This window comes from Argentina silus, assembly GCF_951799395.1.
Source record: "Argentina silus genome assembly, chromosome: 21".
NCBI classification, from domain to species: Eukaryota; Metazoa; Chordata; class Actinopteri; order Argentiniformes; family Argentinidae; genus Argentina; species Argentina silus.
Window position 1 is genome coordinate 13,740,030 of NC_139675.1, and position 12,190 is coordinate 13,752,219.

The 12,190-nt window shown below is 44.3% G+C and overlaps 1 protein-coding gene across 1 annotated transcript in view; it reads right to left on the reverse strand.

The window, feature by feature from the left end:
* Positions 1 to 3,395: 3,395 nt before the first annotated feature.
* Positions 3,396 to 12,190, reverse strand: part of ctnna2 (catenin (cadherin-associated protein), alpha 2) — a gene marked incomplete at its 3' end in the record, with an annotated part of 34,651 nt that continues 25,856 nt past the window's right edge. The window contains exons 8-9 of the mRNA XM_083692700.1: positions 6,892 to 7,026; positions 3,396 to 3,683 (exon numbers count right to left, since the gene is read on the reverse strand). Of these exons, the coding sequence (XP_083548826.1) occupies positions 3,396 to 3,683; positions 6,892 to 7,026 (423 nt within the window). The remainder of the gene's footprint in view (positions 3,684 to 6,891; positions 7,027 to 12,190) is intronic.

The window sequence follows — 12,190 nt, forward strand, 5'->3', positions numbered from 1 at the left end:
GGGAGACTGATGGAGGACTGATGTAGCTTGTAGGCCTGGCACGGCTGGTTACTGGGCCAGGGTGGAGTAGAGTCAGCAGAGAGGGGTGTGTGTGTGTGTGTGTGTGTGTGTGTGGGGGAGCACGTGCGTACGTGTGCTTTCTATCAATGGATTATCGCCATATAAAACAAAAGTCTCATTTAAGACTTCATAAAAAAGCAGTCGGGAAGACAGAACATCCTTGTTTAATCTGGCGTCAGTCAAACGTTGTTTAACCACTATTTAACCTCCCCCCCTTTACATTGCATTATGGGTAAATATGACCTCAGATTGCCCTGCACCTCCGCTCTCAATGTTAACGCTGTTAACTTAATAGTGGTGCCGGCGGAGAAGAGAATGAGAGCGAAATGATTGTTCCACATTCCCTGGTGTGTGTGTGTGTGTGTGTGTGTGTGTGTAATAGATTCCCCCCCGCCTATAGGCTGAAGCTCTAAAGATTCCCCTCACTGTAGCCCCCCCCCCCCCCCCCCCCCATCTCTCTATTTCATTACGGACATTCATAAATCACGGAAGCTCTTCACTCCTGTCGTTTTGCGGCCATTTACAACTTTATTATGACCTTGTTCAAATTTGCCAAGAGGTTTATGCTTTTCTCTACCCCACCTCCATCTCTCTCCCACCTCCCTCTCTCTCTCTCTCTCTCTCTCCTCTCTCTCCCACCTCTCTCTCTCTCTCTCTCCCACCTCCCTCTCTCTCTCTCTCTCTCCCTCCCTCTCTCTCCCACCTCCCTCTCTCTCTCTCTCTCTCTCTCACCTCCCTCTCTCTCTCTCTCTCTCTCTCTCCCTCCCTCTCTCTCCCACCTCTCTCTCTCCCACCTCTCCCTCCCACCTCCCTCTCTCTCTCTCTCTCCCACCACTCTCCCTCTCTCTCTCCCACGCGTTCTCTCTCTCTCTCTCTCTCTCTCCCGCCTGTCTCTCTCCCTCCCACTCTCTGTACCGTGCCACCCTCTGTCTCCCTGACTCTGTGTCATTTAAACGGTGACAGCTTTGTCTCATTAAGGTGCCATCTGGTAAAAAAATGGGAAATAAATAAACCTATTTGTTTACTGCCCTCTTCTGGACCTGGGTTCAACAAGAACCTAATTAATTACCCGCAGGGGTGCATCTCAGTAGTCAATACTGTGTGCGTCTGTGTGTGCGCGCACACACGTGTATGTGTATGTCTGTGTCTTTGTCTGTGTCTCTGTCTGTGTAGCATTGTCATTGGGGACAATACCTAATTTTAGCTTCTTCTCTGTCTCCCTCTGTTGTGGAGGCCAGGGGAGACCAGTTTAATTAGATCAGAGCGTCACTGCAGACGTTTTAATACCGGAGACAGAGTTTTGTTTTCAAAGGGAAGCTTTTAACACTTTATTACGCAGGAGAACCAAGACGCCACGGCACAGGAGCTGAAATATCATTAGCCTTGCTTAGTAAATACAGGGACTCTGTTTATTGACTGTACACTTGTCATAGCAATCATTGATTCAACCTCTCAACCCCTTGCGTTGGGGAGGCGTAGAAAAGGCTATCCTTTGATAACATCCATTATCAACGGTATGCACAAGATGACTGGGTGGTTCTAATGGTCTATTCCTCCGCCGAGCGTTTCTCAGGAGAAAACAACACTTTTTTTTTTTTGAAACCCCATTCATGATAACAACACGGTGTGAAATGTAGCAATTACGTACGCCTGTCGATGTGTTTTGATTTGACTGGCCGAGGTCTTCTGACGTAACTGATCGTTTCCCCCTCTTGGGAGGGAGGGAGGGAGTGAGGGAGGGAGGGAGGGAGGGAGGGAGGGAGGGAGGGAGAGAGGGAGAGAGAGAGAACACAACCAGGGCGATCGTCTTTGGATCCCTCTTGAAGAAAGACGATACTCAGCTTTTCCCACCGAGCCAGGAACAGTGTGCACTGTAAAGCCAAATCAGCACCAATATCCAGGGTCAGTGTGACAGAACATCCAAGGGCATTTCAGAGAGAATTGTGTTGAATAAAATAAAAAAAGGCTTTTTTTTTTACACCATATGATGAAGGCATAATGTCGGGCATATGGGATTCTCTGTGGTGTTCAGGACATTTCGCTCTACTGAATAATTGCATGATTATCCTGCGGCATACTGCACAGCTTTAGGAACATTGCAGATAGACGTGTTTAGATACAGTATCACCTCACCTCATGATCTACTCTATAGTTTCTATTCCTATCTTTAGCATTTTTTGTTTCCCAAAAATGTTCCTCTCATCTCTCCCTTCCTCCGCCAATCCTCCTCTCCTCTCCCGATCTCCTCGCTCCCCTCCCTCCCCACTCCGTTCCGTGCCCTTCTCCTCCTCCCCTCCCTCCCTCCCTCATCTGGAGACCCCTAGTGTCCTGTTAGGTGTCAGGTGGTAAAGAAACACACATGTAGTCTTGGTGGTCAAGTTGAGGAAGGGTTTATTAGAGAAGGGTGAATATAAAGGTACTGTATGTAGGGTTCTATTCTCTGACTAAAGTCACACCTCTCCCTGTCTAAGATTACACTCTACACAACACCCAACCAGGCTGCAATAGTTAGTGATATCAATCATCGTTATTATTATTAAATAAATGGATTTTAATTAAAAAGGCAATACCATAGACCATACGTGTGCTTCCAGAGAAAATAAAACACTATCATATGGATAAATTCATCATCAGGGGAACAAGGAAACAAATCTACTTGGATGTTGTCACTTCCAGGTTTCGTAATAAACATAAGTTATTTCTAGCACTACAGGTAACATTCAAACCCCAAAAACATTATCAAGTTAGGGAGGAAGGTTGTATATCGACCTCGGTAAGGTAAAATTCCCCCCCCGTTTACAGTGAGTTTATCTACTGCGCCATCCAGACCTTCCATTCAGACACGTTACAGTAGATGTGTGTGTGTGTACAAGCAGCCATCGGTTGCACAGTTATGATATAGCTAGAATATTTTGACGGCCACATTTAAGGTCACAACGCCGCTCTTCTGATATGTTTTGTTTTTTTTGTTTTGTTTTGTTTTTTTTAATCTCCCTTTTTGTTTTAAAGTAGTTGTGTTTTCTTTAAGTGTCACACGTTTTGGCTCTCACACGGTTAAGCTACGATAAGAACAATAAATAGTGGCGGCCCCGGTTTGGCCGACAGAGCCCAGAGTGTTCATGGGAGCTGTAGTGTGTGGCAGGTTAGCAAGTACTGTAGTCCTCCTAGGTTTCTCATCGACCCCTTTCAACTCAGGGCGAAGGAGGCACCGTTAAAGTATAGCTTGGCTTCACCCCCCCAAAAAACGAAAACAAATGAACACAAATAAAAATAAAAAAAAGGGAGTTTTCTTAAACATCTCTTTTCTTTTTCTTTTTTTTTTGTCGTTGTTGTTTTTAGAAGGAGTCCATGGCCTTGAACTCGCTGAGCGCCTGGACGGGGGAGATGTGTTTCTTCTGGGAGCCCCGTCGGACCCGCGTCTGACACTCCTCGGGCTTCTCCCTCTTCACCAGGGGCTTCTTCTCCGGGGCCTTCATGCGCCAGGAGACCACGGGCGAGTTGACCGCCGCCGTGCCGTAGACCTTGGCGTACTTGGTGGACGCCACGTAGGACGCCTTGACGGTCAGCACCACGGCGTTCATCAGGTTCTTGGCGGCCTGGATCAGGGAGGTGGCGCTGTCCAGCTGCAGAGAGAGAGAGAGCTGGTGATGTATGTCAAGTTGTTGGAGTGTGGGATTGTATTGTGAGGTTTCTAAGCTAATGATGATGAAGAAGTCAAGTTATTGTCAACACCATCTGTCATCGACAGAAAAAAAGAAACGGGAGAGACATGTTATGTTGTAAATCACACCGACTGAGTAACCAGTTGTAGAATACAGTCGTCGAGGTTATTAACACCGGTCTCTCGTTCATGAAAGGACACGTCTGTTATTTGTCAGTCACAACTGACATCTATGTTTTGAATTAGCTAGACACCAAGTCTTATCTCACCGTGTACTCAGTTATGTTAGTTATCTTTAAGCCTTTAAACCTTCACAACCGTAACCTACTGTATCACAGAAAATGCCAAAGCTGTCGGTACGTGAAAATGTTTAGACCCCCCCCCCCCATGTTTTAAAAAAAAAAATGTGTGATGCTGTGCTCTCTCTCTGACAGGTGACTGATGTTCTTGAGGGAGCAGTGAGCTCAGCAAGGGGGGGGGGACCACCTGTAGCACAGGTAATATACTCTCTCTCCCCCCCCATCTCAGCCCTAGACTCAGGAAAGCCTCCACAACTATGCAGACAGAGAGAGAAAGAACAACATTGGCTTTCGTACATGCTAGCCTTTTTTTTTTAAGAGCTTAATAATTAGCGGAGGTCTGATGTACCTCTTCCCGGCGCTGTTTTGTTTTCCTGACATTTAGAAGTCCGCGGCAGCCCCCCCCCCTCCCGCCATGCCCACCCACGAGAGGAGTCAACCGTCAGATTTAATGAGTTCAGACTCCAGCTGGCCACTATAAAAAGGTTAAAGTCTCAGCGGGGCTCGAGAAAGAACGCTTAAAAAACAGGCAGTAATTGAGTGCCAACAGGCCAGGGTGAATTGTATTGGCAGGACATACTGTAAGCCTTTCAGGTGAGAATGGGATCGAGTTTATTTATTTTTTTTAAACCACTGGTTAGCATCCTCACTGATTTTTGGGAGGGCCCAACTGCCTTAGTTTGATGAAGTGCTCAGATCTGTATTGGGTCCCTTGCAGTTTTCAGCCTCTCAGGGCTCTTGATATCGTAGGGAATGCAGATGAGGAGGCTAATTTACACTATTGAGATGCACGTTTCTTTCCCTTGCAGTTTAGGAGACAACAAAGGAAGCTTACACTATTGAGATGCCCCCCACAACTGGGTGATTTTCCAATCGTGTACAAAGGAGTCAATGAATTAAAGTAAATTAGCATCCTTTGTTGTGTCCTAGGCTTGAAGGAAGCAAACTTACACTATTGAAATGCACCCCCAAACTCAGTTATTGGGGCATATCTCAATAGTGTAAGTTTGCTTCCTTCAAGCCTAGGACACAACAAAGGATGCTAATTTACTTTAATTCAATGACTCCTTTGTACACGATTGGAAAATCACCCAATAGTGTATGTTGGTTTCCTTCCCTTGCAGCTTAAGAGACAACAAAGGAAGCAAACTTACACTATTGAGATACGCCCCAAATCACTTATTGGGGCATATGTCAATAGTGTAAGTTTGCTTCCTTTGTTGTCTCTTAAGCTGCAAGGGAAGGAAACCAACATACACTATTGAGATCTGCCCCAGGGGGTGGATCTCAATAGTGTAAGTTCGCTTCCTTTCAAGCCTAGGACACAACAAAGGGTGCATCTCAACAATGTTTCCTTGAAAATCACCCAATTCATTCTCTGGAAGGCAAGGACACCAATTTACACTATTGAGATGCCCCCCAACAACAAAATTGGGTGATTTTCACTCGTGTACAAAGGAGTCAATAAATTAAAGTAAATTAGCATCCTTTGTTGTGTCCTAGACTTGAAGGAAGCGAACTTACACTATTGAGATATGACCCCAACTGTGTTATTGGGGTTCATCTCAATAGTGCATGACTATTAATTTGTCTCCTAAACTGCAAGGGAAGGAAACCAACATACACTATTGAGATACACCCCAACTCCTTTATTGGGGTGTGTCTCAATAGTGTATGTTGGTTTCTTTCCCTTGCAGTTTAGGAGACAACAAAGGATGCAAACTTATAGTATTGAGATGCACCCCCCCCAACTCAGGGCATATCTCAATAGTATAAGTTTGCATCCTTTGTTGTCTCCTAAGCTGAAAGGGAAGGAAACCAACATACACTATTGAGATGAACCCCAAGTGAGCTATCAGGGTTCATCTCAATAGTGTATGTTGGTTTCCTTCCCTTGCAGTTTAGGAGACATCAAAGGAGACAAATTAATAGTCATACACTATTGACATGAACCCCAATAACACAGTTGGGGGCATATCTCAATAGTGTAAGTTCGCTTCCTTCAAGCCTAGGACACAACAAAGGATGCTAATTTACTTTAATTTATTGACTCCTTTGTACACGAGTGAAAATCACCCAATTTTGTTGTTGGGAGGCATCTCAATAGTGTAAATTGGCGTCCTTGCCTTCCAGAGAATGAATTGGGTGATTTTCAAGGAAACATTGTTGAGATGCACCCTTTGTTGTGTCCTAGGCTTGAAAGGAAGCGAACTTACACTATTGAGATCTGCCCCCTGGGGCAGATCTCAATAGTGTATGTTGGTTTCCTTCCCTTGCAGCTTAAGAGACAACAAAGGAAGCAAACTTACACTATTGACATACGCCCCAAATCACTTATTGGGGGCGTATCTCAATAGTGTAAGTTTGCTTCCTTTGTTGTCTCTTAAGCTGAAAGGGAAGGAAACCAACATACACTATTGAGATGCACCCCCCAATAGTTGGGGTGTATCTCAATAGTGTAAGTTGGTTCCTTCAAGCCTAGGACACAAAAAAAGAAGGCTAATTTAATTCATTGACTCTGTTGTTGGGGGACATTACTAACTATATTATCATTATTAAACAAAAAGTGTTATGTGAGAACCACTACTGACTGAGCTACCAACATGGACTGCACCTCCATCAAATGTGTTATGAATAAAATGTATTACTAACTACTGTATATGTTATTATTAGACAAAAGCTGATATGTGAGAACCACTAACTGAGCTACCAACACCTCCATCAAATGTGCTTTAAATAAAATGTATTATTATTATGAACTATATGTTGTCGTCATTATTATACAAACAGTGATATGTGAGAACCACCAACATAGACCTGTGGGTCTCTACTGTGCTGTACTCTAGGGTGTGTGTGTGTTGAAATACGTACCCCAGAGACGATGAGCTCTCCTCCCAGGTTCTGGACCTCGGCCTTGACCTTGCTGCAGATGTTGAGCTGGTGGCAGTACAGGGCGATTCTCTGCAAGTAAGCCAGCAGGTCCTGCTTACAGGCTGAGTCTGGGCACTAGAAACACACAGAGAGAGAGAGGGGGGGGGGGGGGGGGGGGGGTTAGACATTTGTACTGTAATGAAGATAAGAGTTCCAAAAGTTCAAACCCCAGTCATCTGGCACTCAAGGCAAGCTCAAGTAAACTCTCAAATACTTTTGGTCACAGGTCTGATAATAATACAATCATGAAAGACCGGGGTTCTGTACTTTCTGTCGGGGGTTGTTTTCCAAACGTTTCCAGATTGGGCTCTTGGCTAACAGCACACATTTCTATAGAAAACACAATTGCGACAGGATGATGGCAGTGCAGAGATGACAGGTTCTAACCAGCCATTATCGAATCCTTTCAGGACTCGATAGAATGTTGGCAAGAGGGGCCATAACCACTAGAGAGCTGTTGGAGGCGCAGAAGCAAACACTTCACCCGTTGTACACTCAGGCAGCCATTACTTCCTCTTCCAACTATTTCACTACAGCAAGTCTTCTGGAAGGTTGAGAACAGACCGTTTGCTCCCAGCAACGGTTTTGGTTCCAACACCTTTTTCAGCCGTTAATATTAAACGGCCCTAACGAGGACAGTCTAGTGGCATGGACTGTAGCTGGGACAGGCACAGCCAACTTCCTTGTCTTTATGGTCCAGATAGCAGTGTATCCATACACTGGCTAGTCCCTTCCTGGATGGCCACTTTCCCCATTGTCTTCTATCAGGTATCGGTCATTACAGTGTGACGCTGCTTCGCCTGAACAGTCAGGGTGGAATTAACTACACAGACGAACTTCAGCCTGACTCCACTAACTCTTTTTGACCCTCCCTGGCAACCTTACCTCTCACAACCCTTTGAGGAATCCAAACTAGTATAATCCGGAAAGAAGAAAAGCCATTTTGTTTTTGCATAATTGGAACCAACATGAACCTGTGCCTACACGTGGACAACTCAACAACATCACTATCTGAACAACCATCACACCCACATATTGGTGGTGCGTTCTTCAAAAGGCTTGCAGACAAAACCAGTTCCTCTTTGTCTACCCCACTACTACATTTGACTTGTAAAGTGCCCCCCGACCCATGACTCCTGGCAAAAATGGAAATGCTGTTTAATAGATAGAATATCCTTACTCGTCCATGCTGGCATCCCAACTACAGGGCACCACACAGAGCTTGTTTGGAGATCTGAACTGATGAATATTTTACCACAGAAATGCACTTATTTTGTTGTCCTTAGCCTCTCCCTTCCTCCTGTGTCTCCTGCGTGTGTGTGTGCGTCAGTAACGCTGCATCCAACACACCGTACTGTACCTTTAGGCCTACTTAAGACGGAAGTGCAACTGAAATGGCAAAGAACATAAGTACATAACTGTATGTAATGTCCATAATGATTATAATCAATGACAGGACATTCAGAGAAAATGATGAGAATAGACATGTCAAATACTTTCGATAACTTCTAACTTCGAACAACAATGAAATATAACAACCCGGCAATGGTTGTGGCGAACGCTGCAGGAGAAGGAGAGGTAACGGGAAGGTCTCTTACAAGAGCAACCTGCAGCCCTACAGTCGTCTCACAGCAGGGAGTCACTTTGCTAAGCTGCTCTTAAAAGGCTCACTCTGCCCAACTCCTCAGAAACCAGAGGGAAAAAAGAAGAAAGAAAGGAGGAGGGAAGGAGAAAGACGACAAAGAAACGATTTTTTCCCCCCTTCTCCTACAAATTGACCGAGGTGTCGTTTCACATTAAGTGCCTTGGCCCAAGTCGGACAATAGAAGCGTTTATCTTCCTCCTGTAAAGCCTAGGGCAGGGCACGTATGTGTGAGAAAGGGTGGGAAACTGATAGACAGCTGAAACTAGTAAACAATTACATTCTCTGTACAGTAGGTCACAACATTCTATCTATGACAATCCAATATACGATCTATCATTCCAACCATATATCCATCTCATCTTTTCTAGCCATCATCCTTTCACCAGTCACAACTGTACCTCCTCTCTGTCATCTATCCATCCTCTCTCATCTATCCATCCTCTCTCATCTATCCATCCTCTCTCATCTATCCATCCTCTCTTTCATCTATCCATCCTCTCTGTCATCTATCCATCCTCTCTGTCATCTATCCATCCTCTCTTTCATCTATCCATCCTCTCTCATCTATCCATCCTCTTTCATCTATCCATCCTCTCTTTCATCTATCCATCCTCTCTTTCATCTATCCATCCTCTTTCATCTATCCATCCTCTCTGTCATCTATCCATCCTCTTTCATCTATCCATCCAGTCAACCAACCTATCTCACTTTCTTTCAACGACCCATAAACTCTTCATCAACCCTGATAGAAGCTTTCTGATAGCTACTAAACCTTTTAAACTATTCAACTTTTTGTAACTCCAAAAACTCTCATCCAGTTAACCAACCAACTCTACCACTCAATCAACCAACTCTCTACCCACTCCACTGAAGTAACCCAGGAAGCAATCCAGTAAAAGGCCTGCAAATACACTACAGCATGTGTTTTGTTAACAAAACCTCCCCCCTTGTCGGCAAACAGCATTCAATGAGAATTCACATTCCATCTATCTATCCATTTTTAGCCACTGATATTGTTAATATACGGCATATACACTTCCTTACTCTTCCATTTTTGCAGAAAGGCCACTGTATTTGAGAATACTTTCTCAAACACACTTGAGTTTGCCTTCCTCATTTACAATACCATTAACAATAATAATAACACTCAAGTGCTGCTCTTAGCAAACTATTCAATTCTACCCTGCAGTCATCCCTCCCTCCCTCCCTCCCTCCCCCTCCCCCACACCCAACTCCCAGAATGGAATGCTCCTCCACATGTGCTCATCCGTTGGGTTGACCCACAGCAACAAGGTTTGCTACTTAAGAGGCCTGTCCTGGTCTCTCTGCAGGCCTCAATCTTACTGTCACGCCTCAACGCACCTGTCAGCCACAGGTTCCCCACCACATTGTGTGAATGCAAAATACTTGTCCTCTTTAAGAGGCTGAAAACAAATACATAATAGTCATTTGTTGTTGGTAATGCTATGAAAAGGTACTTATTCATACAAATGAAAAGCCGCTTCCCTAAGATACGGTAGGTTCAAACCTGAACATTTCCACCTTAACAGCAAAGCAAAATATACAGTGCCTTCGGAAAGTATTCAGACCCCTTCACCTTTTCCACATTTTGTTGTGTAAAAGACTCAATTTAAAATGGATTAAATTAAAAGAATTCGCCATCAATCCACACACAATACCCCAGAATGACAAAGCGAAAACAGATGTTTAGAAATGTCAGTAAATGTATTAAAATTTAAATACCTCATGTACATAAGTATTCAGACCCTTTGCTATGACATTCTTAAAATGATCGAAAATGCAAAAATGTCATCAACAATTCACTCAGTCAGTTGAACTGAGTCCATCTTAATGCAAGGATAATAGTTAATGTAATTTTTGAATTAATATCTTTGTTTTTATAGGGTCTCTCTCCATGTTTACCCCATGTTGGGTAATGCTACAGTACCACATTTACTGGATGTAGCAACTGCATGATCAATGTCTTTCACTGCTCCACATCAACATACTTTTCAAAGAAAACACAGTTTGAAATTGAAATGAGGAATAATGTCCTCTTCCTTTAAGTAATGGCATTGCAGACTACTAATGGTCACAAGCATTAGAGAGGGCTGCAGAAGGCCGTGAATATTCAGCAAACACCAGTCAAGGAATCGGTTAAAGCCGGAATTAAAAATGGCAAGCCACCTGCTTGGCTGATTACAGCAACTGTTAATTCGGTCCCGGGCGCTGCCAGTTATTTAACCATGTGACAATGTAGGAACCCAACCCTGTCGAACCGTGGCCGCGGTTCAACAACATGGTGGCCGAGAGAGTCGTTTGTTATTCCGAATGTGACACACACACACACACACACACACACACACACTGTGCTACCGTCCTCATCGCTCGAGAACCAGCAGATTGACTGCGATGCTTAACATATTCTTCAAATACACAACGGAGGGAGCTAGTTAGCTACAGTGACAACACAAGGAATTGGGGGAGTCTTAATGAATCCATAAGTCTTTATGCATGAGGCTAATTCTCAAGGCTTATTAAACACAAATCAAATGGGGAGGCAGATAATGTATCTACCTGGAGTGCTGCTGAGACACACGCACACACTCACACACACACGCACGCACGCACACACACACACACGCACGCACGCACGCACGCACGCACGCACGCACGCACACACACACACACACGCGCGCGCGCACCCTACCTACCTACCTCTGGTTCGTTCTCTCCTGTTAGGTGCAGCATTGATCGATTGGATATTGAAAAGGGTCTCTGTCAGCACGTTCTTGGAGAGGTACTCATCTGATAATGAATGCAACACCTCTGCAGAGCTAATTATATTAGGAGAGACAACCTCTCCTGCTCTCTCAGTGCAAGCCCCACCGGGACACACAGCCGCGCTGGCAAGACGGCCCCCTCCGTGCCAGCTGGGCCCTTCGCTGCCCACACAAATAACACAGAGAACAGCTCCCTGTCTGTTCACCAGGCTCACCTACTATATCCTAGAACAGAAGTGATGCATTTGGTCTCATATGTTCAAAGACGCATCGTTCGACTGTTGTTCAACATACACCCGCCGAGGGGGGGGAATCATCCATGCCTGGGCTTGGACCGGCACCCTGTCACCGACTGCTTCACTCATTACATGTTTCTTTCTTTGTATCTTGGACATCAAAAAGATATTTTAAAAAAGCACATCCATGCTGAGGCTTGAAACTGTGGTGTAGCAAAGCATGGAGTGAAATACGAGCCACCGACTTCACAGCAACCTGTTTCTCTTTACACATCAAGGTCACTCTGACAGAAGACTATCCAGTGAGCCACTCACCTACTAATAATGCTGTATATCTCACCTCAAGGGTTGAAGAAATGAACTCAAAAGTAGGTAGTAGAAAAGTAGAAAAATGGCTCCAAGCCATGGTCACAATGCCGTGAGTTTTAACCAGTGGACTATCTCAAGAGTTGTGTGGTTCTACCTGGTCAGAGGGACATATATATATATATATATATATATATATATATATATATATATATATATATATATATATATATATATATATATATATATATATATATATGTACACAGTT